The sequence below is a fragment of the Lissotriton helveticus genome, chromosome 7 (genome assembly GCF_964261635.1).
Source record: "Lissotriton helveticus chromosome 7, aLisHel1.1, whole genome shotgun sequence".
In the NCBI taxonomy this organism is placed as follows: Eukaryota; Metazoa; Chordata; class Amphibia; order Caudata; family Salamandridae; genus Lissotriton; species Lissotriton helveticus.
This window is the reverse complement of record NC_136068.1, coordinates 1882212513-1882239680: the sequence shown is the minus strand read 5'-3', so window position 1 is coordinate 1882239680 and position 27168 is coordinate 1882212513. Positions and strand designations below refer to the sequence as shown.

The 27168-nt window shown below is 43.0% G+C and overlaps 1 protein-coding gene across 1 annotated transcript in view; it reads left to right on the top strand.

The window, feature by feature from the left end:
* Positions 1-26947, top strand: part of LOC144770853 (killer cell lectin-like receptor subfamily B member 1) — a 73012-nt gene extending 46065 nt beyond the window's left edge. Inside the window, exons 6-7 of the mRNA XM_078655633.1 lie at positions 16466-16578; positions 24045-26947. Coding sequence (XP_078511759.1) covers positions 16466-16578; positions 24045-24183 — 252 coding nt within the window. The 3' untranslated portion in view covers positions 24184-26947. The remainder of the gene's footprint in view (positions 1-16465; positions 16579-24044) is intronic.
* The last annotated feature ends 221 nt before the right edge of the window (positions 26948-27168 follow it).

Sequence of the window (27168 nt, the reverse complement as noted above, 5' to 3'; positions counted from 1 at the left end):
ATCTAGAGGCAAATAAACAACTCTTCCCTTTAATCCTCTCTGTAAATCTGATGGAGGCAATTTCCCTGTCTTTGGCTCCATTCTTACAATAGCCTGAAAGGGATGGATACTTTGAATCAAAATAGATTCATAAGTATTTAAATCCTTCAATTCAGAAGGAATCTCAACCAATTCCAGATTATTATGAACCGCTCTAGCAGGTATCTGGTTTTGATTTAATTTGTTACAACAATAAGTACACACACGTAGATCCAATCCCAAATCAAAACAATTTTCTACCATCAAGTATGTTGTAAAATCCTTCCATTCACTATTATTTTCCCTTTCACTTTTTCCATATAAATCCACTAACTTAGTCTGATTCTTATAATAAGTGCGTCGACAACACACACAAGTGAAATTTGGCCTCTCACTTGATTTCACCTCAAACGTCGCAATTTCCCTCTGGAAATTATCTGTACTGGAAACCTGTACACTATCTTCCACATTACTCTCTTCTTCTTGGTCAATTTCAACATTCTCCTCTTTACTTCCAAAGTAACAAAACTCAATTTCTTCACATATATTCTTCACATCTATTTCAGAACCATGCAAAAGAGCAGCGCATAATTGTTTAAGCATAATTGCTGGACTCTTAGCATAATACAACATTCTAACTAATTTCCTCACTTTATTATGATGCACTGCTAGCATCATGAAATGATGAAAAACACTCTGGCATACTCTCCTGGAAAGACAAGCCAGTGAATGACCATGCAAACCTATCACTTCTCTCACTCTGCAAGGATCTAATTCTTGCAACAACTTCATTTTCTGCTTCAAACTGTTCTTACTAAATGACCGTATAAAATCACAAAGCAAATTGATGGAATCCTGTTGTACACTGCAAATACTACTACACTTCCAGGTGTACACAGGACCCTTAGGACGTCTCCCTAAAACCTCATTACCTAACACCTCTTCTATCTCTGTTGTCACAAGTTTTTCTTTTTCAACTGGACAACCATCTTTCACTTCATAAGCTCGACCACTGGTGTCAACTGCATGCACCAAATCATTATCCTGGAAATAACTCTCCTCATTAAAAAATGCCTCAGAGCTGGAACTATGCATCCATTCTCCAGAAAAAACTTCACAAAAATTACTACGATTAACTATTCTCTTCCATCTACTATTTCTTTTGAAATCATAAATTACCTTGTTTAGCTTCCGAATTCTATTGATTGTCAAAATAAATAACTTACGTTTAATTTCAAATGCCTGATCAATAACTTTCTCAACAATTTTTTTTCTCTTATAAAAAACCACTTTCTGCTGACCTTTCTTAATATTTTTTAACAAATTCCCAATTATCCTGTTGCGGAACATTCGTTTACAAATATCCCTAAACTCTTGTTTCCTTCTACTTTCATGCATAGAGTTATCTCTTACTCTAGCAGTAACATTTCTCATTGGCCTTTCCTTACCATTTGAATTCTGTCTCCTTTTCTGGAGTGAAACATTTTCTGTAGTAATACTTTTTTTACTACACATATTTCTTATGACTGTTTTTCGACTCTTACCCGGTGCTTTCTTGGTGACTTGACAAATCTTTTTGTTAGAGGACTGCTGCATTCTTCCATGGTCCTGCTGTCTTTGACGTTTTGCAGCCTTTCTTACTCTTTCTTTGCTAGGCATCCTAAAATCTTGAAATAATCTGCAGTTGAATCTGTGGTAAAATATAATAAAAAATGTTATTAACCACTATTACCCAACAGTAAATTAATAACAGTCATCAAAAACTTAACACACTACTTAAGTATATAATATACTGAAGCCTATCTCCAATTTTTCACTGAACAGGACTCATCTCTTCTTAACCTTGGATAAACCTCACCTACTCTGTGTCCCCTGCACATAATTAAATGTAAAGGGGCAGATTTATATTAACTAGCACATCCCCAGGGATGCACCAGTTAACGTGCACCGCTGCTCTGCCACCCTCGGTGTGCCGCATTTACAATCAGATAGGACAAAGCTACATCAAAACCCTGCGCCTGCTTGAAGCAGGCATAGATCTTGACGCAGGTAGGCTGAAAGCTAAAGCAACAACTAAGTATCGTGTGCAGAAGTTACAAAAAAGGAAAAATGGCGTTTAAACCAGTAATGAGCCCATGCTAACGTAACACAGTGTAAAAATATCCAGGATCTACATCAGTTTGGGGTTCACGAACCTGGCAGGTACAAGGCACTGCGGCTTTCCACCGTGCATGTCTCATCCCAAATCATATGTTGTTTGTGAATGAAACAATTTCCCAGACCAAATGCTTTGGATTGGCTACTTCTAAAAAATTAAACACCCCTACTATCCCGGAGTTAGAGGAATATGATGGTTGGAGTAATTTTACTCGTTGTCCATTAAAGATTTACAGGCCCTACTCCGTAATTCTTCCTTTAACATTTCCAGTATAAATCCAAAAGGTTCACTGCTTTGGCAACGTGCCTTATCCACGGTTTAATAACGCTGCCTTTTGCTTTATATAAGTTTTCAAATTGTATGAAATATATACCAATAGGTCGTTATTAACCTTTAGGTAGTGGTTTTCTTCATGAGGTCTGGTCGCTTCCATACACATACAGATTTTCAAAGATGATCAAGACCTTTATCTGAATGGAGAGGAATGCACTGAGACGCCAGATCATTCACTAATGTGTAGGCACATACAGTTACACGGTTCATGCAACAAACACCGACCAAATATGGCTTGCGTGTTGCAAGGCACGCCAGTTCCTGCTATCAACCCCACGTTCAAGTTCTTGGAAAATGGTAGTTATTTGATGCTCAATAATGAAGATTGTTCTGGGTTAATTAAAAGTATTCATTTTATCGTAACAGTAAATGAACGGGTTATTTGCTGCAGAAATGTTCTATTTCCTCCCACACATGAACATAGGGAGTTTTCAATCTGGCCACAAATACCAACCTTGGGAGCACATTTCAACAGCATGGCAAGAATAAGAGTTCTTTTGTCTCAGAGAGAGGTGGCCTTGAGTTCGGCCCGTGAAACTTTCGTGCTTCACATAGCGAACACCCGTACAGAGGTGCAGACCCTTTTAAATACAGATTCGACTTTGCATTTCAGCAAGATTACCCATTCATTTCCATGCAGCAGGAGGCCCATAGGAATGAAGGTGCAATTTGCGATTAGCAATTACCTCATCGCAAATTACGAATTTTTCCGACGGTGCAGGGGTGTCTCAAGAACACCCTGCTGCACCCCTGAAAAAAAAATTTGGGGTCATATGGCGCACATAAATTTTGAAAACATTCCTTTACCTCAAAAACGATTTTCAACTCATAATTTGAAAACACTGCACATGGGGAAATGACTTAAAATGTCCTTAAGACACATAAAAGCATTTTTTGATTGCCTTTGCAGCATGTTTCAGTCACCTTTAACATGCCTATGTAACGGAAACATTCAAAATCTAAATTTGCCATGCACAGGTGGGAGCATATTTACAAGCAATTTGCTCCACACACAAACTTCTTACATTGAAATGGGAAAAATAACATCAGAGACTCTCAATTACCTTATAAAGAAGCAGACACCATTATGTCCTTCTCATCAATATTAAAACCATTGCTTTTTCTCAAAAACGATTTACAAGTCATAATTTGAAAACACTCCACAGCTCCTATGCACATAAAAGCCCTGTCAGTACTAATACTTCACATTTTCTCCAATTACAATTTCTCAAAGAAACAAAATCTATTTGTGAAACACTTGAGACAAAACAACATTTGAAAAACACAACTTTCTTCATAATTTTCTCCTTAAAGCACACTATTTTCTATCTAAATTAAAGACATTTTTTCTCACCTTAGCAAATACTTTGAGTTTCAAAACAGTCTCAGAAACACACCAATTTGTCTTCAGCAGAGCAAAAGGTATGCACTCCAGAGTCTGCAGCTATCAAAAGCACAGAAATGCTGTAATTCCTCACACAGATCTCTCATGTCACCCAATCAAAACTCTTCCCTCACTTTTTTTCAAAGCAAAACCCTTCCCCCCTCTGCCCCCTCTCTGCTTTTTCTGCATAGCAACCACCTCTTGCAAGACCTCTCACACAACAATGTTGCAATTGAACTCTGAACTCTCAGTGCACCTGCATATCCAAAGCATTCTTTCATTTAATGATTTTTTCTTCGCCACTCAAAATACATCTTTCAACGAACTCATCCATGCACACTAACTTTCTGTTTTCAGCAATCAAAATCCACCAATCACTCTTACTGCTTCATTAACACAGAAACTCCTCAGTTTTTTTCATTTTACACTCTCATTTTTTCAACTGCCATTTCATTGCCACACTTCATCTGACTGCAGGAGAACCTTCTCTCGCCATGTTTTCTGTCTGGATTGTTGGACATAGCTACATCTATTGGGCTCAAAGGTACGCTGAAAACAGGAATTTACCTAACCTCAATTTACAAGATGTGGAAATTAAGTGGTTTGGCCACAGAGGATTAAAATGTCACCAATTGATACCATTGGTGAAAACCTTTATGCATTTGCCAAAACCTGACCTGTTAATTGTGCACTGTGGAGGTAATGATTTGGGCACTTTGACTGGGGTAGGTCTGGAAATGCTTTTAAAGGACACCTTTGAGCAATTGATGGCACTTTTTCCTCAGACTGCCTTGGTATATTCAAATATATGCCAAAGACAGAAATGGAGGTGGTCGAACCAATTTTGTCCACAAATTGAGAAATCGAGGAAGCATGTAAACAAATCTGTTTCAGCTTACATGAGAGACCATGGAATGGGCTCCCTGTACAACAATAACTTGCGTTACTACATGCAAGATATCTACAGAGCAGATGGAGTTCACTTCTCAGATGAGGGCAACAGAGTTTTCACTCTGAATTTAAGACTGTGCATTGGTACCTACTTATAAGTACCTAAATGTACCATAAACCCAAAAGCTCTTCTCAGAGCTACCCTACATCTGATCACTCACAATTATTATTTTACTCTAACTTTTTTCACTAATTTTCAAGAAAGTACGCTCCCCAGACCGCTTCCCGGTTCGCGAACCGAGCGCACTCCACGCAAAAAAACTAAAAAAAACTGTATATTTTTTTTTTGCCCTGCGAGACCCTTTCAAAGCCTCCACATCAAACCTAGGGGGTCAGGGAGGATCTACTATGCCCCCTTATGGTCATTTGCCCCTTCGCTTTGGCCTCCTCTTGTCTCTCGATCCTACCGAGAGACAAGATGGCGGCCGCTACGGACTGTTTGGAATGTTTACAGACGCCGAAAAACCAATCAGCTTCGCAAACCTCCGTAACGCGAAAAGTACGAGAAGCGGAGCGCTGTTACAGATATATATCTTTTTTTGAACGTTAATTTCTCAAAATCCACTAGAGCACATATATTGAGACCTAGCAAAGGCACATCGGGCTACCAGTCCCTACAATTTTGCCAAGTTTCGTGCAAATCCATTCAGCCGTTCGATTATTATTATTATTATTTTTTTTGCCCCGCGGTGCCCTTTTAAAACCTCCACATCAAACGTAGGGGGTCACCGACGATCTACTATTCCCCCTTATGGTCATTTGCCCCTTCGCTTTGGCCTCCTCTTGTCTCTTGATCCTACCGAGAGACAAGATGGCGGCCGCTACGGACTGTTTGGAATGTTTACAGACGCCGGAGAGCCAATCAGCTTCGCTTCGCAAAGCTCCGTAACGCGAAAAGTACGCGAAGCGGTGCGCTGTTACAGATATATATCTTTTTTTGAACGTTAATTTCTCAAAATCCACTGGAGCACATATATTGAGATCTAGCAAAGGCACATCGGGCTACCAGTCCCTACAATTTTGCCAACTTTTGTGCAAATCCATTCAGCTGTTCGATTATTATTATTTTTATTTTTTTTTGCCCCGCGGGGCCCTTTTAAAACCTCCACATCAAACCTAGGGGGTGAGCGACAATGTACTATGCCCCCTTATGGTCATTTGCCCCTTCGCTTCGGCCTCCTCTTGTCTCTCGATCCTACCGAGAGACAAGATGGCGGCCGCTACGGACTGTTTGGAATGTTGACAGACGCCGGAGAACCAATCAGCTTCGCTTCACAAAGCTCCGTTGCGCGAAAAGTCCGCGAACCAGAGCGCTGCCCGGTCCGCTGTTACAGATATATATATTTTTTTAAACGTTAATTTCTCAAAATCCACTGGAGCATATATATTGAGACCTACAAAAGGCACATCGGGCTACCAGTCCCTACAATTTTGCCAAGTTTCGTGCAAATCCATTCAGCCGTTCGGGCTAAAAGTGAGGCCAACCGCCCTATGGAAAACTCAATGTTAAAAACACGTTTTGGGACCCCCCTTTTTTCTCGGCCCCCCCTTGACGAACCCCCCCAAAATTTTCAGGGGCTGCTCAGAAACAAAATGTGCCATTTTCCTGAAAATTTCAGCCAATTCCGTCCACAAACGCCAAAGTTATTAGACATAGAATTTTCAAAAAACCCATAGAGAAAAAATCCTAACTATATATACCTACTGGCGACCGCCAGTAGGTAATATATGTGTGTGTGTGTGTGTGTGTGTGTGTGTGTGTGTGTGTGTGTGTGTGTGCGTGCGTGTGTGCGTGCGTGCGTGCGTGCGTGTGTGTGTGTGTAGTTGCCTTAACTGCACTTACCTTGTGTGGTAGTGGCATGCGTGTTAAAGGCTGTTTCACTCTGTTATGTCCTCCACCTCATGTCCACCACAAAAGCATTAAATGAAGCCAAATTGCACGCACATACCAGAGAACTATTTGGCTTTGTCAATGCTTTTTTAGATATGCTACAAAGCAGCATGGGCTGCTATGCAACATGGTTTAAATAGGAAACAAAGTGCTATGACACGGTCAACGCAGGCTGTGTCATAGCACTTTTTGTTCTTTACTTTAAGCCTGTGCTGCTGTGCAACATATCTAATAAAACATTGACAAAACCAAAGGATCTTGCATAGGTAACACCTATTGGCTTTGCCAATGCTTGTTACTGTAGCCATGCATATGTCTTCAGGTTTGGATATGGAAGCAAGTAGCCTCCATTAGTGAATGAGAATGAAAAAAATGTGGCCCACATTTGCAAATTAGGGCAGTTTTGAACATGTAAAAATATGCAGTTTAAGGGCCTGAGTTAGATCTCAGATATCCCGTCCGCTGAAATATAAATCCCATAGGAAAAAATTGGATTTATATTTCAGTGTATGGGATATCTGTCACCGTTATGATGGAGTAACCTGTCCACGAGATCTAAATCAGGCTCTAAGTGTTTTGCAAGACAGGCGACACTCCATGTGTTTGTGTTTATCAGGGAAATCAACAGTAAAAAACGGTCCATAAAACAGGCCACAAACAGGCAAAAAATGGGCCTGCAAGACCAGGCTGATGGCCTATAGACCAGTGAACCTGCATGTCTCCCTTGCAGTCTGCTGACGTGGTATCGCACATAAATTATCTCGTCAAGTCCTTTCAAGCAAACGGATAGAGCAAACGGCCTTGCAACTGTGTGAAGAGCATTACCATATTTACTTAAAGAGCTGCCTCATCTTACTGCCAAACTGAAGAGCCCCATCAGAATACTGATGGGACCCCTACAGGATCTCTTTTCAACTGGATTCCCCTTTTGCAATGCTCACACGAAGAGAAAACTTCCACGCCGTTGCATTATTTTTAAATGAGCAGCTGGGGAAGTCTTTCTCTCCATGCTAGTAATCGATGTGCGCTCCTGCAGAGGTGCTGGGAGCTGTGAAAGTGTAGTGTGCACACACATGCGCACTTTACAGGGAACATACCATACAGGTCTCCTCAAATGATCTAAAGCTGCACACCTAGAATTTCAGGCACGTGTCAGTTGTGCGAGGTAGGACTTGCCCTGTAACTGTTGAAACCCTTGAGCGCTGGCCAAATTTCCTCGCTGTGCGGGTGAAATGGAGAGTTTGGACGGCCCCCAGCTGTCGTTAGCACACGCCCACCATGACGCTTGATGACCGGGGACTGTCCTGAGCACTGAAGGGGTTAAGTGGCATTTTGATGAATTTGTTAACCTCGTCAGTGCTTCTCATTCCATGCTTTGCTTAATACAGGCACTGATGTTGACAACAGCAAGCTTACAGTTCCCCTGACTAGAGTAAGTCATGTTTCACAAAAATTCTAGTATCAATTCGCCTCATTTAGAGTTTGGCAGATGAAATACTCCGTCAAAACATGGTGGATATTCTGTCAGCCATATTGATAAAGTGTATGATGCTTTTGAAATACGGGAGCAGCGACATCCTCCACATTTGTAACGGGTATCCTATACATTACGCTCTGATAAGGCCCTGTGTGTTCAGTTCACGATTACTTCACTCCTGTTGGTTGGGTTAACTCCAACTTGTACTTTGAACATGAGAGAAGGTGCACATTGCATAACCAGTGAGAGCTGTAGGTACTCTTCAAAATTAGATCCTTTCCTCTCTTTTTCTATATATTAAAGTCTAAAAAATTGTTCGGCCTCCCTAACGTTTGGATTATCCACCCAAGTAAATGTTTGTCCTTATGTTTTTTTTTTATGATCATAGCACCAGGTAACTAGTGACAATATTGCACTCAAATATTTAAGGCTACATAATGTAAAATGTAAATCCAGTACTTGTATAGCACACGTCTCACCCCCATAGGGGTATCCCAGAGCTGGGGACCGATGGGAAGATTAAGCGAGCTATTGCCCAGAGTCGCATGGTGCTGGGCAGACCCCTGCCGCCGGAGCCGGGGATCGAATCGTGATATCCAGCATCAGTCGCCCTGGCCACCAAGCAACACCTCTTCCCCTAATGGGACAGTTAATAACCGTGATATGTGCTCTGCACAGTTATTTAACAGAATGTGGAGCCCTGTTGGGTACTTTTTTCCAGTTTGAAATATCAACAAAAAAAATCTGTAAATAGTAAGTCAATCAACCAATCAGAGATTAGTAGAGCGCACTAATTGCCCTGGGGGGTATCCAGGCGCTATAGTGGTACAGAGTCATACTGGCGCTGCAACATATAATTTAAATAGTCTCCAATTTCATGCTTAATAGTTATAAATCTGTTATTTGACATTTTAGGAATGCTTTATGCTAATGTTTTAAAATTGTTCTTGGCTGATAACGACCATGCAGTTGTTCTGGAGTTGTGGTCAATGAGACTTGGAAACTCTGTGCCTAAATTAGACTTGCTAGAATATCATAACATGTTGTTCTCTACCTCTAATGTTTGTCTTTTGTAGGAAAATACATCTTTTTGCATGATCACACCCATTGTTTCAACTGACACTGCTGTTTTTTTACTCTCTATACGAGGAATCTGTTAACTAGGCCCCAGTGCATGTGCTCTGACCAATAAAACATGTTAAAATTGTCTATTCTTCTAACTCAATCAATCAGTCAATCAATCAGGGGTTTATAAAACGCGCTACTCACCCGTGAGGGTCTCAAGGCGCTGGGGGGGGGGGCAGCTCGGATCAGTCGAACAGCCAGGTCTTGAGGCTCTTCCTGTAGGTGTGCAGGGTGAGGGAGCGTCTGATGTTGACTGGGAGCTTGTTCCAGGTCTTTGCTGTGACATAGGAGAAGGCTCTTCTGCCTGCTCTGGTTCTGCATATGCGTTGGGTCTCTGCTAGGGCGAGGTCAGCGGAGCGGAGGTTCCTTTCAGTGCGTGGAAGGAGACTCTTTCGTTGAGGTTTTTTGGTCTGATGTTGTGGAGAGAGCTTGAAGGTTACTCTATTCTCGATGGGGAGCCAGTGGAGGTTTCATAGGGGCTGGGTCATGTGCTTGTGTCGTGGGGTTCCGAGGACAAGTCTGGCTGCAGTGTTCTGGATGGTTTGGAGCTTGTGTAGCAGGGTTTTGTTGATCCCGGCGTAAAGGGCGTTGCCGTGGTCCAGTCTGCTGGTTATGAGTGCGTGGGTGACTGTCTTTCTGCATTTAGGGGTAACCACTTGAAGGTCTTGTGGAGGATGCAGAGGGGGTTGAAGCAGGTGGAGGTGACGGCGTTGATCTGGCGGGTCAAGGTGAGGGAGGAGCCGGAGTTTTAGGCAGCTGTCGCTCATCCACGCTGCAACATCTTTCATTCCTTCTTGGAAGCTGAGTCTGGTGTTTACGGGGTTCTTCGTGAGAGAAAGGATGAGCTGGGTGTCATCGGCATAAGATACTATGCTGAGTCCATGCTGTCTGACGATGGCAGCGAAGGGGGCCATGTAGTTGTTGAAGAGTGTGGGGCTGAGTGAGGATCCTTGGGGGTATCCACAGTTGATCTCTGTAGGTTCGGAGAAGAAGTGAGGGAGTCTGATCCTTTGGGTTCTGCCAGAGAGAAAGGAGCGGATCCAGTCAAGGGCGGTTCCTCTTATACCTGCGTTGTGTGGTATGGCTGCGAGAGTGCGGTGTGAGACATGTCGAAGACTGCGCAGAGGTCTAGTAGGATGAGGACTTCAGTGTGGCCCTGGTTGAGTAGCATGCGGATGTCATCAGTGGGGGCGAGGAGGGCAGTCTCGGTGCTGTGGTTGCTGCGAAATCCAGACTGGGAGGAGTTGAGGTTGGCGTTCTCTTCGATGAAGGTGGCCAGCTGGGTGTTGATGAATCTCTCGGTGACATTGGCTACGAGGGAAGGAGAGAGATGGGCTAGTAGTTTTTCTGGTCCATCAGGTCGGCTGAGGGTTTCTTGAGGAGGTGCCTGACCTCTGCCCGCTTCCAGTCCTTGGGGAAGATGCCAGATGCTAGGGAGGTGTTGATGGTCTGGCCTAGTTAGGGTGCTATGGCGGCAACGGGTCCGTGGTAGATGTTCAGTGGGCATGGGTCCATGGGGGCTCCTGAGTGGGTGTTATTCATGGTGTCTTCAGTTGTGGCAGGTTTCCAGGTGGAGATGGTCGGCTCATTGTCGGTGGTCGAGAGGGGGTGGTTTCCGGAGTCTGTGTGCTGAAGTTGTCGTAGAGGGTCTTGATTTTGAGGTGTAAGTAGGAGCTGAGCCGGTTGCAAAGGTCCTGAGATGTTGTGATGTCCGTGGCTGCGCTGGGGTTTTTTGTGAACTGCTGCCTGACGTTGAAGAGTTCTTTTGTGTTACTTGCGTTGGTGTGGATTTTGTCTTGATAAAGGTCCACTTGGTAGTTCTTATGCGCTGGTGGTATTCATTCATGGCGTTCCAGTAGTTGTTCTGGTCTTCAGTAGTCTTACTTATCTGCCAGAGTTTCTCGAGGCGTCTGCAGGAGCGCCTAGATTCTTGGAGGTCGGTGGTGAACCAGGCGGCCTTCATGGGGTGTTGTTTCACGGGGTGACGGAGGTGTGCGAGCTTATCAGCGCAGCAGGAGATCCAGCGATGTGGTTATTTGGCTGCAAAGTTGGGCTCAGTCATGGCTGTGGGGGGTCATGGAGGAAGGTGGTGTTGAGGTGTTCCTCAGTGATCTTGCTCCAGTTCCTTTGTGATGGGTGCGGGGCAGGTTTGGGTGCAGTGGTGGTGTTGAAGGTAAAGTGTAGCAAGTGGTGGTTTGTCCAGAGGGGCTGGGTGGTGTGGCTGAAGTGGATGTTTGACCCTCCTGCAAAGATGGGGTCAAGGGTGTGTGGGTGGGGCTGGTGATGAGCTGCTTTAGTCCGAGGTTGTCAAGGAGGGTGGTGGAATCGGAATTGCTGCGGTTGTCAAGGTGGAAGTTCAGGACTCTGATGAGGATGTAGTTCATGGAGGTGGAGAGTCATCTGGAGCTCTTGTGTGCAATGGAGAGTCCTCCTCCTGGGCGATGGGGGCAGTCTTTTTGTTGGCCTATTTAACTTAAATATAAATCTATAGTATATGGTACAAAGTCTACCCAGGGCCTGTAAGTTAAATGTCACTACTTCAAGTCTCATTAAGCCACTAATAGAGTGACAGTGTAAAACATGACTCCAGACCTACATATGTGGTCTGTCTGCACAGTTTTAAAACTACACATTTAGCCTACCAAAATAATCCCTTTTGACAGACCTAAACCCTCCTTTTACATATAATAAGTAATTCCTAAGAAGGTCTTAAAGGGCCATATGGCAGGCTGCATGGTGTTTAAAATTAGGATCTGTAAAAGCTTGGACCTTGATGAGGGGTGAACTTTCTTGCTTGAGCTAAAACAAAGGCTGTGCATTTGGGGAGTTTTCTGCTCCTTTGTCAGGATGCCATCTGAGCTGTGCCCAGGAACTTAATTTGCTTCAAAGTGGCCTACATGTCACAGGCAGATGTAGCTAACATCAGGACCTGCCCAATCGTCTGTTCTTCTAGTTAGCCAGGCACCAATCTGAGTGGGAAAGGAACTGCCCCCAGAACTGGTTTTGAGTGACCACAGATGAATGGCTGGTCATTCCCCTGGCCACACCTCTTGGCACAGGAGCTGTGCACAGGGTAAGAAATGTTCAGCTATGTTTCAAATAGGTAGAGGGGCAATTTGAGATTGTTTGCAATAGGGCAAACAGGAACTGCAGTGCTTTAAAAGTGGAATAAGTTAGCCCAGGGAAGTGTTTCCTTCTTGGTTAGTGAGAGGCTAGGAGTTATCCCAACCACAAGCTTGTGTTAGTGATAAATATAGCACCACGTGGCACCCTCGTCAGATCATTTCAGGACCTGTGACAGACGGTAGAAGGATGCACTTGCTTTTGAAACCTATGAGGAAAATCCTAAGGGCTGGACCTGTTCTAACTTGTACACAGGACTAAGGTGTGAACTCTAAGGGTCAGTTGGCTGACCTCCTGCTAGGCTACAGGGACGCAAAAGCTGCAAAATGCCCTCTTTCCTGGAAGGGCAAAGCTGTACAGTTTCAACTAGACCTGCCGTCGACCCTGCTAGTGGCTTCTGTTGAAGTGAGACCTTACCCCCAAGTGCTGTTCCAAAGGTCCTAGAACCCTTGGCTGGCATCCGAGTGCATGTCCCATACCTAACCCTGAACATGGGACTTAGAAACTGTTTATTTTTTGCCTGGTGAACAGTCAACGGACCAGAACCAACCTACCAGTTGGTCATCCAAGGTTGCATCACTGGAGAAATAACTTTGCTGCAGTTCTTGCTATGTTTTTCCCAACAGCAGCAAACCTTTTTCAGCGGGTTCAATGTCGAACCCTCTTTCGCTACAGCCTTGTCTGCTGAGGGAATCTGACTTCCAGGAAAGAGTCTAAGTCCGAAGGAAGAAAGGGTCTCCAGGCCCAACTTTGAGCAGCATCTGATTAAAATCAATGATTTTCTTGGTGCAAACTTCAGACTATTCCTGCTCTGAACTTTTCCGCATTAGTCAACAGCTTCACCTAGACCTAGTTCCTTCATCAACCCATTGTCTACAAATCAGTCTTCGGATACGCCCTGCAGCCTTGCCCCACTGAAGACTCTCCCTTTGATGAAATTTTGTATGTGTGAATGTATCTTTCCGACTGGGGCAAATCTGATGATCGGCACTCCATTGTGGTTGGCCTTAAACCTTACTCTTGCCCCAGTCTATTGTGACCAGTTACCCGAAGTTGTGCTTTTTAGAGCAATTTTTATTTAAAACTTTGAAAATATATATCTCTGGTCCCATATTGATTTTTTTTGTAATTTTGTTGTTGTTTTATAAGTTATAGTGGGATTTGTTATAGTGTTGTATTTTCAACAGTTTAGCTCTTCTAGTACATTTAAATGCTTTACTTATTTTCTTAAGTAGAGCCTCTCATTTCTGTATCATAACCACAAGGGTTGAGCTCAGGTTTAAAAGAATACATTCTTTTCTGTACCAATCAAGAATAGTAACATTATTACTTGCAGTGGACGACCATTCACCCCAACTAATAATCGCCTTTCTCAAACCTTCATATAGTAGTTTGCTCCTATTTCTAATAGAGGCCTTTACTTTATCACTGTGATTGCAAGAGCACTAATCACCTTTCCTATAGCTTTTGATTATAAAACATAATTAAACTTTCTGCCTGCTTATCATGATAGCAATATTTTTAACATTGTTTTTCATATTTCAGTTAGTTGATGAGGAGTTGACGGCTTTAGTGTTAACCTGTTGCATAAATACAACAGCACACCACTGTTGATTGTTTACATGTATTGCCCAGAGTGCCTGGTTGATTTACACGGTCGCTCCAATCTTTGTTGAAGCAACCCATGACCCAAACACAGGAGGATGTGAGGAGGGTTTTTATCTACAATCTCTCAAAGCATTGCGAGAAATCACTACTTAAACTATAAAGAGATTTGTGTGGCTTGGCTGGTATTTAGCCTAATAAACCAAAGCCATGTCTTGCCAGCACTGTTGTTCCTCCCCTGACAGCTGAGGAAAGCAAGATTGAAATTGAAAAACTCCATCCTCATTACAAGGCTGTTCATGGGTTCTACTTAAACTATCCTACCCAGGGTCTGCCAAACCTAATCTACTCCCTACCACATCTGAGACTTGAAAATGATCTCCTCAAACTCAGGAACTCCCTGCACACTCACCTCTTCATCCAGGCCTTTCATCATGCTCCTCTGTCACAACTGATGGGTTATACTGTGGCTTGACTCTTCTTGACTCTAGTCTTGATTGCTGACAAGAGGTTGTAAACCGCAATTGATTTTCCTTCCATAGGTTAACATTGCAGATCTCAAGAATTGCACTTTGTCAATGTTTTGAACTCTAAAGTTTATTTCCATAAAGACTTTCTTACCTAAATGAATTGATCCTGGTGCCTAAACATAAATAAAAATACTTGATACTTTTATAAATTGGTGTGAATCTTCTTCTTGAGGCGGGTGTATATTGTGTTGATTATTGCATGTATTTGCAGATGTCTTGCGCTCCTGTAAGATAAGCCTAAGGTTGCTTGACCACACCTCCTAGAAGAGCAGCTTGGGATTGATAGAGCAAGCCCCTGTCCACTCATAACGGAACCCCTTGACTCAACACACAATATATGTAACTTTGATATATCATATAAAGAGCCAGCCTCCTTCAGTGGCACAATCAGGGCTGCAGCTCTGGGTGGACTCTCTAACCTACATGCCCTGGTTACCCTGGGTACCATAAACTAGGGACTTATAAGTAAGTCAGCTTATGCCATGTTTGGGGGGGGTAAAGCCACATACACTTTGTAATGGGTTTGTACACTGGCACTGAGGTCTGGCTATGAGAAGTCAGTGCCCTCTCAGTGTTGAAACAACAGCAGTCAATAGTCTGAATGAGGGCAAAACGTATTGGCGGGACCTGAAAAAAGCCTGTTTCCTTGCAGGATGGATAGAACAAGCAAGTCTCTTACCCTGACACTGGTGGCGGTAGAGCTTCCATCACTTCACCAATGAGCTTATGGAATTAGTTAAACTGCCTGCCCTCATTCTAACCCTGCTTTCTCCTCTTGTACTAACTATTATTGCTGCAATGTAGTATGAAGTACTTTTGATAATGAAGTGTACAGTAAGTCTGCCACTGATATTATACAAACAGGGGAGAAGCTTGGTCAGTGTGATCCGCGTGGTGTGAACCTCAAATTTCCTAACTAAAAAAAAGCAGGATTGGAGGAGTGAGATGGCCATGGTTTGGGATGGATTATTCCTGTGAGGAACTGCGTCAGTACTTATTTCAATTACATGGGCCTCTGGAGCGGCACAGTGGGAGAAAAATGTGGAACACTACACCAGTCGCGAGATTATTTGCAAGCATTTGTCCCATCACCTTTTGGGTGTTTGATTGCCAGAAGTAAGCCTGGAAACCCCACACTGGTGCAGGTTTCAAGTCTACTTCTACTAATGTTTGTGAATAGCAACAATTCTAAATTAGCCCCCATTTAAGGAAAACATCTGTGGGTGTAAATTTAACACTTTTTCAGTAACCGGTCACTATATATATTTAGATTGCTGATGCAAAAATGAACACAAAAAAACCTCTTAGTGAAATGAGGATGATGATAAAACCCAACATAGACATAGCAGACCCAACTCTGGGACCCTAGACCAAACTACCAACCCAAGAATGAGTCTCAAACCCTAAATACCCCTGTTAAAGCTACGCCCTGCATAAAAACCCTTTAATTCACTACAAAGACCACAAAACAGCAAGCACAAGCAAAGTTTTTTATAGAAACAAGTCTGGGCCATCATTGAACATGCAACTAAATGATGGACATCCGATCAAGTGAATGACTTTCAACTCCATCAGAAACGTGATCGACATGATAAGGTAGTTTTCCCTTCCACCTCTTGCTTCCTTTTCCCTTAATCTAACCACTTCAGAAACATAGCACCTGCCTGTTGTGATCTTCTAGGCATAATAGCATGCAAATGGAAGAAGCATTTGCATGGTGACATTGGGCATTCTGGGGAATACAGCTAGTGGCTCTGACTCTGTCCTAGAAATGAAAAATGTGGCAATTTTGCCAATAGTTAGACCCTACCAGGGGTCTGGAAAGCGCTATATAAACAACCACACAATACCGTACAATTATTCATTTCAGGATTTACTGGACAGAAAGCGAGATGATGCGGACTTCCTCTGGACGGCTTTTCGCTTCAGCAAGACCAAGAACTGGTGGATTTGGCCGAATGACTCCTTGGTGCAAGGACACAAGTAGGCAATTTTTATAACATATGATCAGTGCTATGAGCAAACTGTTCCATGGCATTGTGATCTGCAAACCTGTAAGAGTGTATGCATATAAATGTCTTACTAGCCCCTATATATCACTAGACTGGCCATAGGCTGTGCTCCTACAATTATGTGACAATGGGATACCAAAGGATGTGACAAGGCTCAATGCATTATCCTACCAAATTTACAAAAGTGCACATTATACCTTCTAACATGGCATATTCTGTTGTGGTATTCTTCCACCATTATGTCACTTTAACACAACAGAATATGCCATGTTAGATGGTATAATGTGCACTTTTGTAATTTTTATAGGATACTGCAAAGTACCATACCATAAAATCAAAAATTACAAGGTGATCAGTTAACCTTCACAAAGTTGCTGCCACTGCATTGCACCTAGTGATGTTTCTTTAGTCGGCTTTTGATCCATTTGAGTTAGAAACCACACCAAATCTGCATATTATGCAGCAGATATGGATTATACAGCAAGTGGTAAATCTATATTTTTCAAGAAATTGCCAGAGTCACAGAATTGTAAATTGTTAGTGTTTGTGTTCATAGGCATTATTGTGATTAACAATGCCGAGGGTCTTATTTGGTAGTTAGTTGTGTTGTGCATCTTAATTGGAGAGGAATGTGTTCAGAAAGGTACTGTTTTTAACAGAGTTAAAGTCAGTGAGATTGAAGAGACGTTTTTCAGACAGTAGTCAAGCAGTGTACAATAAACTAATGGCCTTATTTACAACATTTTGCTGTAGGGCAGCGCCGCAGGCCTTCCAACTGTGCTGCCCTACAGCAGAAGAAAAGGGCAGGAATGAGCCGTATCTATCAGATATGGTGCATTCCTGTCCTTTTCCCTTGCGCTGGCGCACAAGGGTCTGCCATGCATCAAAGCAAACACTCTTGCGTCAATTTGCAAGGGTGCATGCACTGAGGGATGATTGTTTTTATGCAGGAAGGGAACCCTTCCTGCACAAAAATAATCACTAGAGGCGTTTTCCTCTTTCTAAGGGCCAGATGTAGGTAAAATTGATTTACCGATTCTTAATTACCGAATTTTACCGATTCGGTAATTAAGAATCGGTAAATCAGAGGGGTGGAGATGTAGGTATTCCAGATGTGCTGGAATACCGAATCGGAACAATTCGGTATTTACCGATTCGGTAAATACCGAATCGGTAATGCCCATTCATTCCTATGGGCTTTGAAGCCCATAGGAATGAATGGGCATTACCGATACCAATTTTCACAAGGGTGCAGGGGGTGTCACTTTGACACCCTCTGGCCCCCCCAAAACAGGCTCGGGTGCCATGTGGCAGGCATACATGCCCCAAGGGCAGGTCTGCCTGTCATATGGCATAGGTGTGCATGCACACATGTGCATGCACACCGGAATCGGTATTTTACCATCAAATTGGATTTGATGGTAAAATACCGATTCGGTAAGGCTTGTGGGACTCAGAAGAGTCCCACCTACATCTCAGATTTACCGAATCGGTAAAAATACCGATTCGGTATTTTACAGAATCAGTAAATTTACCGAATCGGTAAATTTACTGATTCTGTAAAATAATGCCCCTACATACCATTTCTGAAATACCGGTCGGTAACGGCCGAAAATACAGATTTTCGGCCGTTACCGACCGACCTACATCTGGCCCTAAGTGTGCTATTTCTCCTCATTGCGCCTCCCTTACGCCTCCCCTGGGGAGCCGTATGTTTTTGACTCTGCCTCAGGGTTACAATTCTTTGTAAATCTGGGACAGTGTCAAAAAGCCATAGGTGTTGGTGGGAACACCCATTGCATTCCCCTTTAATGCAGAAAACGGTGCCAAAATGAACGATATTTACAAGGCCGTATTAAGCCACGTAAAGTGGATTAGTGTTGCCTGGTAAATATGGAGCAGGCTGCTGCACCACAGGAGTGTCGCCAAAAATTATGCTCTGGTGGCGCAGCCTCATTTTATCTAAAAGACAGACAGCATCTATATAACTAACTTAGTGCAATGCATGCTCGGGTGACTGAACTTTTACGGTTTCCAATATATCCCATTGAAATTCCAAGTCTTAGGGGGTCATTAGGATGTAGGGCGGATCGCCACCGCCATGCGGGCGGTGGCAATCCACCTTACATCCTTCCCTGCCCGCCACCCATTTACCCCCGCTATATTAGTATGGCGGGGGTACCGCGGCGGATGGGTAGACCGTCCGCCAATTTTCCGTCCGGTGGACAAGTCGACCTGGCGGAAAAGGGTTTAATATGGTGGCGGTGTCTGCTAGACACCGCCATCCATATTAATATGGGTGCAGAAACATGCCTTTCCTTGGCGGCATTGCATGCGGATTCTGCTTTTGGGGGTGCGTGGGGTGCACTTGGTAGGTACCCCCCTGCATTCTAATGGACACGGTGGCAGGCACCTCGCGGTGCCTGTCACCTTGTGCATGACAATGCTGGGATTGGAAGATGCCACCGCCACGGTGGGGGTGGCATCCTAATCGTCGGGGCAGGACCGCCGCACCACTCGCGGTCGGTCCCAGTACCGCTAGGTTGGCGGGCGGACGGAATCCCGCCGCCATCCTAATGGCCCCCTTAGTGTTCTCTTCGCGGGTCAAAGCTGGCATAAGACTTAAGTGAAGCAACATAGAGTCTTAGTACTTCTTTAAAGAATCAGTGGAAGCCATCAAATCATGACCAAGGAGTGGACACAAAATCCACTGTATTTCAAAACTGGATTCAACAGCTGTGTTTGTCAACAGACAACTGAAACGAACTGACTTAAAAAGTTACAGAAGTCACATAGTGAACAAGAATATGATTCCCTGATGCCTAGATTTTGTATTGTGTGGTATTTAATGTCAAAAACACAATTTGATTGATAATTCCCCTATAAATCATTAGAAAACTCTGCCTAACTAGGAAAGCAAGTGCAGTTCGGTAACAGCACAGGTGTCGCATTGGAGGGAGCAGAGCACATGGAGTTTGGTTTTCACACGTGGAGCAGAGACCAGTGTCATATTCATCTGGCATGCCCGAGCGAAGACGTTTTAAGGCATGAGCAAAGTGCTCTGCTTTGCACCGCTTAGCATTATGAAAGCATGACGTGGGTGGATTAGCTCAAACACCCATTTTTTTTTTTTTATATTGCAGCAAAGCTTGATCTACTGAAGATATCCAGGCTGGCCTTACCACAAGCATAATAATAATCATAATAATAAAGTGACAACATATAATCAAAAACAATTCTTGTAAATTATTATTGTAAACAGAATAAGTCAAAACAAAAACAAGACACAAATAACTGCATATTTTCTATACAGTGCCACATTTGGCTCTCTTTACCTTCCCTCTGATTTTACTAAATTCTCTTTGCCTATGCCTACCTGTCGTTGCCTTTACCCTGCTCTAATTCTCCGTTTTATACACTAACTCTTTCTTTATCTCGCCCTCTGGAGCTTTGTGCTCCTCTGCCACTCCATTTCCTTCTCCCTATCTCCAGCTCTCTCTACCATACTTCAGAACCATTTCGTTTTCTCTACCTGTCTTTTCTACCTAGATGGTCCTCTTTCTACCTCTCCTTTTCTTTCTTATGGGTACCGCACCTTTCTTTTTTTACTTCACTTCTCACTGTCTCATTTATCTTGCTACATTGTCTATGCCTCTACCCCTTCTCTCTCTACTTCAGGTCTCTTGAACTACTCTTTATGTTCCTGTACCTCTCTTGGATTGCAGCTGGTACCATTTCTTTTACTCAGGAGGGTCCCGTGTAACTGTTGAGCCAGAGAGGTGCTAACATATAAAGATTAGAAAAAGGATAAGGAGGGGGTGAAAAATTAAGAGAAAGTTATTAGATTTTTACCAATGGAATGGTGAAAATCCACAGAGCAGCGCTTTATTTTTGACTGCTGCAGCAAGTATTCCAGTAGTGAAGAGGGATATATTTTTGGTTACAAATATTCAGCAACTAAAGCTTTAATTTCAATCACTAAGTGCATATGTCTTACTTTAGAATCATGCACTAGTTCACTAAACATAAAACAAGTTAACCTTAGTCCATTGTTTTTCCTACAATGGGAGCGACAAGCAGTTTAAGCACTGAATTCCACATTAAAATATTGTTGCTAAAAGTAAAAAAAATCTAGCTTTAATCTCCAAAAATAAATGGCTTTATCAATGCTAGTTCAAGCTTACTTGGTGTTCTATTTGGCTTATTTTCCTGACTCATGTTTCTGAAGGTTTACCATATAATTTGATTTTGTTTGGCATCACACAGGCTTAAATCAGCTGAAAAGTGGTAATACCTTTAAGGTTGCTTCAAACAGGGGGCCCAAAATATAGCTTGCCCAAGGACCCATAATTCCTTAAGATGGCTCTCTGGGATGTATGACGTTACAACGCATGCTTTTACCACGCATGCTTTTACAACGCGGTTTTTACAACGCATACCATCAAAACGCATAGCGCTTTGGGGTGCTGGATAGTGAATAGTTTAATTTACTATTCCAACTCCAGTCCCCGTGGACACTAGGGAAGGTGTTGGATAGTAAATTAAATCTATTCCCTATCCTAGAGCGCCCCCCAGCGCAATGCGTTGTAATGGTTTGCGTTGTAAAACCTGCGTTGTAATAGCACTGCGTGGTAAAAGTTGCGTTGTAAAGGATGTTTCCCGGCTCTCTGCCTGAAAAATGAAATGGGAGTCCCAGTCCCATCTTCTTTCAGTTAAAGAAGAGATATCACCTCTATTTCAAGCTCTAGTCCATTGCACCTTCATCAAAGACAGCAAATCTAAAGAACCAGGCCTTAGCAAGGGTCCACAAAAACCAGTAGGAGCTTTTAGGAATGTATTAATAGGCTCCTAACTGGTGAACATCAGACCTATGACACACACATGCTGAAAGTGCAGGTGGACCCTGCAGTCCTATACATGCCATTAGTATCTACATGACATTGACATATTGGATCCAAGGTGACCATTGAAATCAGCTCGAAAGGAGAGGGACACAACTCAGCATCAAAAGCAACTGCATTCTTCACTACTTACAACTACCTAGTCGTATGGGCTGTATGGATTAGCAGAGTGTAGAGATGTGGGTTGGGCGGGCCCGAATAACAGGCTGGGAGGCCGGAGGTAGTGAGCTATGGTTTAGGATTTTATTCACAGGTAAAGCACACACAGTAGTGTTCCACAGAGATATAGGGGAGGTAGTCCAGAGAGAACGTCGTGGCGGGTGGGTTCTGTTGTAGGGTTGATGTCTTGTTCCGGGTCCTCGGTGGTTTGTTGTCATCAGATGTCGGTCGAGTGATGGGTCTCCTCGGAGATATGTAAGAGAGAGAACAAAGTGGGGTTAGTCCAGTCCGACAAGGACTACCGAGTACTGTCACCTTCACCAGGAGTGAGTGGCCAGGAAAGGAAACGTGTGGGAGGGGGAAGGGCAGAGGAGGGGTAAGGTCGACTGAGCAAGCGGGAGGGGTACGGTGCCTGGGGTGTCGGGGTCAGTGCGAGGAGGGTGAGATATATATACAAGGTGCTCGTGACACTTCCTTTATCTATGGGGACAGTGCAGGGTGCTCGTGACCCTCTATATACAGGTCTTACAGGTATGTACACTATAATTACAAAGGGACACGGAGAAAGGATAGAGGGTACTCACGTGCCCCGCCGCAACTCTCATCCGAGTTGCGGCCGCTCTCCAGCCACCTCCGGAGGTCGCCACCAGTCCTCCGACCACAGGTCCTCTTCGTCCTCCTCCTCTCCGCTTTCCGTCTTCTCTACGATCTCCTCTCGTCTTCCGCTCTCCGTCGGGGGTTCCGCGCCGTTCGCTTTCTCCTGCCACGAGTCCGCTGGGCTGAACCCTGTCTTGACTGCTCTCCCGACTTTTCTATGTTCCGGGTGGAGCGTAGTTGACGCACTTCCGCTTCCGGATGGTTCGGGTTCCGGGTCACTAGTAGGGACTTCACTTCCGGTTTCCGGTTTGTCAGTTTCCGGGTCGTCGTCGGTTAGCGGATCCTGTGGGTGAAGAGAGGAAGTCCGATGACCTAGGGATGCTGTTCGTGCCGGCGTGGGGGCGGGAGACCCCTGTCTGCTCCGCCCTTCAGATGAGGTAGGGACCCCTGATTCTCCACACAGAGTATTCCAGTTTTTAAGACTATAAAAAAGTCTAGGGTCTGGTGAGTAAAGACTGGGTAAGTAACCTCAGGATACCACAGGTAGAACTAGGCAGAGTCGGGTGTATTGACGTATACATGCATATTTCACTGTGAGGTCCATCTCAGAGAGTTTCTGCTTATGACTGGCACTAGGGGAAGGGGAGCCTACTTCAGTTTCCATTCCAGTTTGTTTCCTATAGTTCAGTTTAATAACTTCTTGCAGATCTTAGGGGCATTCAGGGCCAGATGTAGGTCACCCAATACCGGTCGGTAACGGCCGAAATTACCGAATTTCGGCCGTTACCGACCGGTATTAGGCATCTGAGATGTAGGGGCCATGTTTAAGGATTCGGTAATTTACCGAATCGGTAACTTAAGAAATCGGTAAATTACCGAATTCTTAAAATACCGATTCAGTAGATTACCGAATCCTGGAGGTAGGGAGCACTCAAGTTAGTGCCTTCCTCAGTTAAGGATTCGTTATTTACCACCAACTACAAGTTGGTGGTAAATAATGAAAACGTTTGAAAAAGCATTTTTCTTTGCTTTTCCAACAGTGCCATGTTGCAGACATACATGCCCTTAGGGCATGTATGTCTGCAACATGTGTACCCATACACAATTGAGGGGTGCAACAGGGTGTCAAAGTAACACCCTGCCACCCTTCAATGTTTTCCCCCTTTTACCGAATCGGTATTTACCGATTTGGTAATTGTCATTTATTTCTATGGGCCTCCAGGCCCATATGATTGAATGGCAATTACCGAATCGGTAAATACCGATTCGGTAAATACCGAATCTTAACGATTCGGTATTTTTTACAGAAAAATTACCTACATCCCATTTTCCAATTCTAAAATACCGAATCGGTATGATTCGGTATTTTAGAGTTGGTAAAATGGGATTACCTACATCTGGCCCCCAATGCCCATCCAGGCCACTGTTACCCTTGGGGCAGATACCCTATAGTGGGAAAAAGTAAAGTAAGACCTTTTGTGACCAATCAGTCTTGGTGGACGAACAAATGGTGGGAAAGTGATCAGATATTAATAATTCCATCACTTTAACATTAAAGCGGGCTTGCAGTTAACAATGTCACAATACATTCCAAAACCCCAGCAAATGTCATCAAATAAAACAATGTTGCAGAAAACCTATTGTTAGCGATTGTTAAGGATGCAAACAAGGGTAAACAGAAGTGAAAGATCACTTCAACTGAGAATAAGACAGAAACAACAATCTGTTAGCTATGGTGCATAAAAAGCATGGTTTTTATTATTCTTCTAATTTCTTTCAGAGTGAGAATGCGGAGTGGAGACTTGTGGGACCAGGGCGATAGCTGTGGAGCCTACAGAGCGCGAGAGATACACCATGCTTCGTGTATGTCCTCGAACCAGTGGATATGTGTAAAATCTGCTTTTAGGTTTAATTTGTGATGCAGTCTTGTGGGTTGTAGGTTTATGGACCACCATCCAATGAACACACCAGACATTTAACCTTTGGGGTTGAAGTTAAGTAAGTACATTTAGGATGCCAGAGCCATTTCTTGTTTGTGGAACCACATTGTTCATGGACTTTTGCAAACTCAGGCAACAAAGGACACTGTTGCTGAGGCTGGGACACAATGCAAATTGTATGTCCTAAAGCAGCAGGCTTACAACGATGATGAGCAGGATGTGGTATCTTCATTGCTTCCTTACTCCAGCTATGCTTGTGTTACAAGCAGTACACTCAGTAAGCACCCTACTACGATCAAAGGTGAACTCTGCTCTTGGCATCTCAGTATGAACTGACCTAGATTCCTGCATTAGAATGTGCAAAACCACAAAGCTCTCACTTCTTTTATCGTTCCACCTGACAGAGCCAGAACAACTGAAATAGGGCATGATTTAGATCTTGGTGGACGGGTTACTCTGTCACAAATATAATGGATATCCTGTCCTCCATAATATACATCCCATTATATCCCTTAGGATTTATATTTCGGCAGATGGGATATACGTCAATGTTGTGATGGAGTAACCTGTTCACCAAGATCTAAATCAGGACCTTATATGTTATATGCTGACATACACATAGGACAGCACAATGCAGGAAACCTAGACCCCTCAAGATGAATGTAACTTAGGCTTTCACATGCTCTTATTTAGGAATCTGTTCCAGTACGCTTTGATTCCTCATATTGTGATGACATACCACCATGAGTTGGAAGAACCTGGGCAAAAAGAAGTTAACAGCCTTCAACGGAGATACATTTCCAGTCCACAAATGGGAGACCTGTAAGATCACTGCTGTAGGCTTATTATTTACGGATACATGGACAGATAGTTTTACGTTTCTTCACTTCAAGACAACTACAGTTATCAGAGTTACTCTGTTGCACCTCAACTATAAAGTTAACATGATCAAATTCATTAGGTCAACCGTGTTTTCAAGTAACTGTTACCAACTAGGCTTACTTTGAAGAAACACCGGCCAGCTTGGAGGGTGTGCACTGATCCACTGGGGTTTTCACTGATTTCACAAATGCAGGATCTTACCAGATAACGATGTTTATTCGGCTACCTTAACAAATTTACAGTCCAGTTATGTTATTTCTGATCCCAAGTGTTAGATGTTTCAGTCTTTGCATGCTTGACGTATCAGTCTTTGCATACTTTGGTAGGAAAAATTAAGTGAAAGTTCAATAAGTACTTTAATGCAAACTTTCTCAGCTTCCATACTACGTCCAGTACATGAAGAAAGTGTGAGGTTTTTATTTTATTGGAATTACATTTTAAAGCACATTTTAGAAGAAGTATTTTGAACATGTTAAATATCATTTCAAATAAGACATAATCCCTGCAGCATGAATCTTAGGTTAATTTGTCACCACAGGACACAGTAGTTTAACTCTTAATCCTTTATTCGTGGGAACAAAGAGCCACCGCTTCTCTCACGACAGTAGAGAGGCACCAACTGACTCTTCTTGGTATTCCCACCATCCCAGCACCATGACAACACATGAGGTTCTGTATAGAACCCAAACAAGCATATCTAAGCACAACATATTACCTCTTTTTGTTAAAAAAAACCAACACAAATTCAAGCAAATAATCTAAGCAGAGAAAACAATAACAATTGTCAAAAAGCAAGAAAAAACTAAAATAAATATATAGTATGAAACAGTTGATACAAATTAGAAAAAATACATAAACATGGAGATAGAGGAACACTTTTTTAAAATATTAAACAATTCATGCATAAGAGAGAACAAAGATTACCGCAACCTCCACGGAACACGTCAAACATGAATAGACCTCCTTGGTACATGTCCTGTTACAGTGGTTTCAAAAGCATTACCTGAAGGTACATTGGCTGGTACAGAAAGAGAATTACATGCAGAAATATTAGAGATACCTGCAGAAACGTTGGTTATACCGGAAGGTAAAACAGTATCACCTCTGATGCCATTGCAATTATGAACAGCAGACTGAACTTTCACAGCTTTCCCTGAATTCCACCAATGCCCACCAAGTGCCATAAGGGCACCACCACAAACATTCTCGACACAGACAGATTCACCAAAGGACATTCCTCCTTTTTTTTTACAAAATTAGTGTTTTTGATGCGAACCATGTCACCTGGACAAAAATTGACTGTCTTGGCAGATTTCTTCTGATTATATTTGTGGGAACAAAGAGCCACCGCTCCTCTCACGACAGAAGAGAGGCACCAACTGACTCAATTCCTTACATCCTAGCATGACAACACATGAGGTTCTGCATAGAACCCAAACAAGCGTATCTAAGCACAACAGAATCCTTCACTGCATACATTAATAACATTCATTAACCAGCCATTGTATTATATACAATTAGAGGAAGACATTTTGAAAATTATTTTAAACAAAACTAAAATGATTGTGGATTGCATTGCCTCAATCTGCTTTGCTAGAATCTCAATGATGATTTAGTCTGCTCACTTTGGATTCGTTAGGGCTGAATTTTGTGAGGGTCTCTTTTAAAGGTCTATTTCTCGCATAGCATGTAATTTCCTTTCATTTGTTTTTCATTGTAAGGTTGTTAGTTGCAATTTATGCTGCATTGTCGCGATTTGAATGTTATGTGTAGTGGTAGCATTTATGAATATTTGTAGATAGCATGATATGGAATCTTAATTATTGTTAACACATTATTGATGTTAATTTTTTCCTTTATAAGCTGAACTTCTGTTTGTCTTCTAGAGAAAATAAAATACAGCTGTGCTAATAAACTGTTTCTTATTTTTGGGACCAATATTTGGTGACAATGCACACTGCTTCTTCCTAATATTCCTAGAAGGCACAGGAGGAAATTGTAATTGCTTTTCATCTACAGGAGGCTGTTGAGAAAGAACTCGAAATACTGTTGAAGCATGGGTTTCGCCAAAAGTGGTAGGGC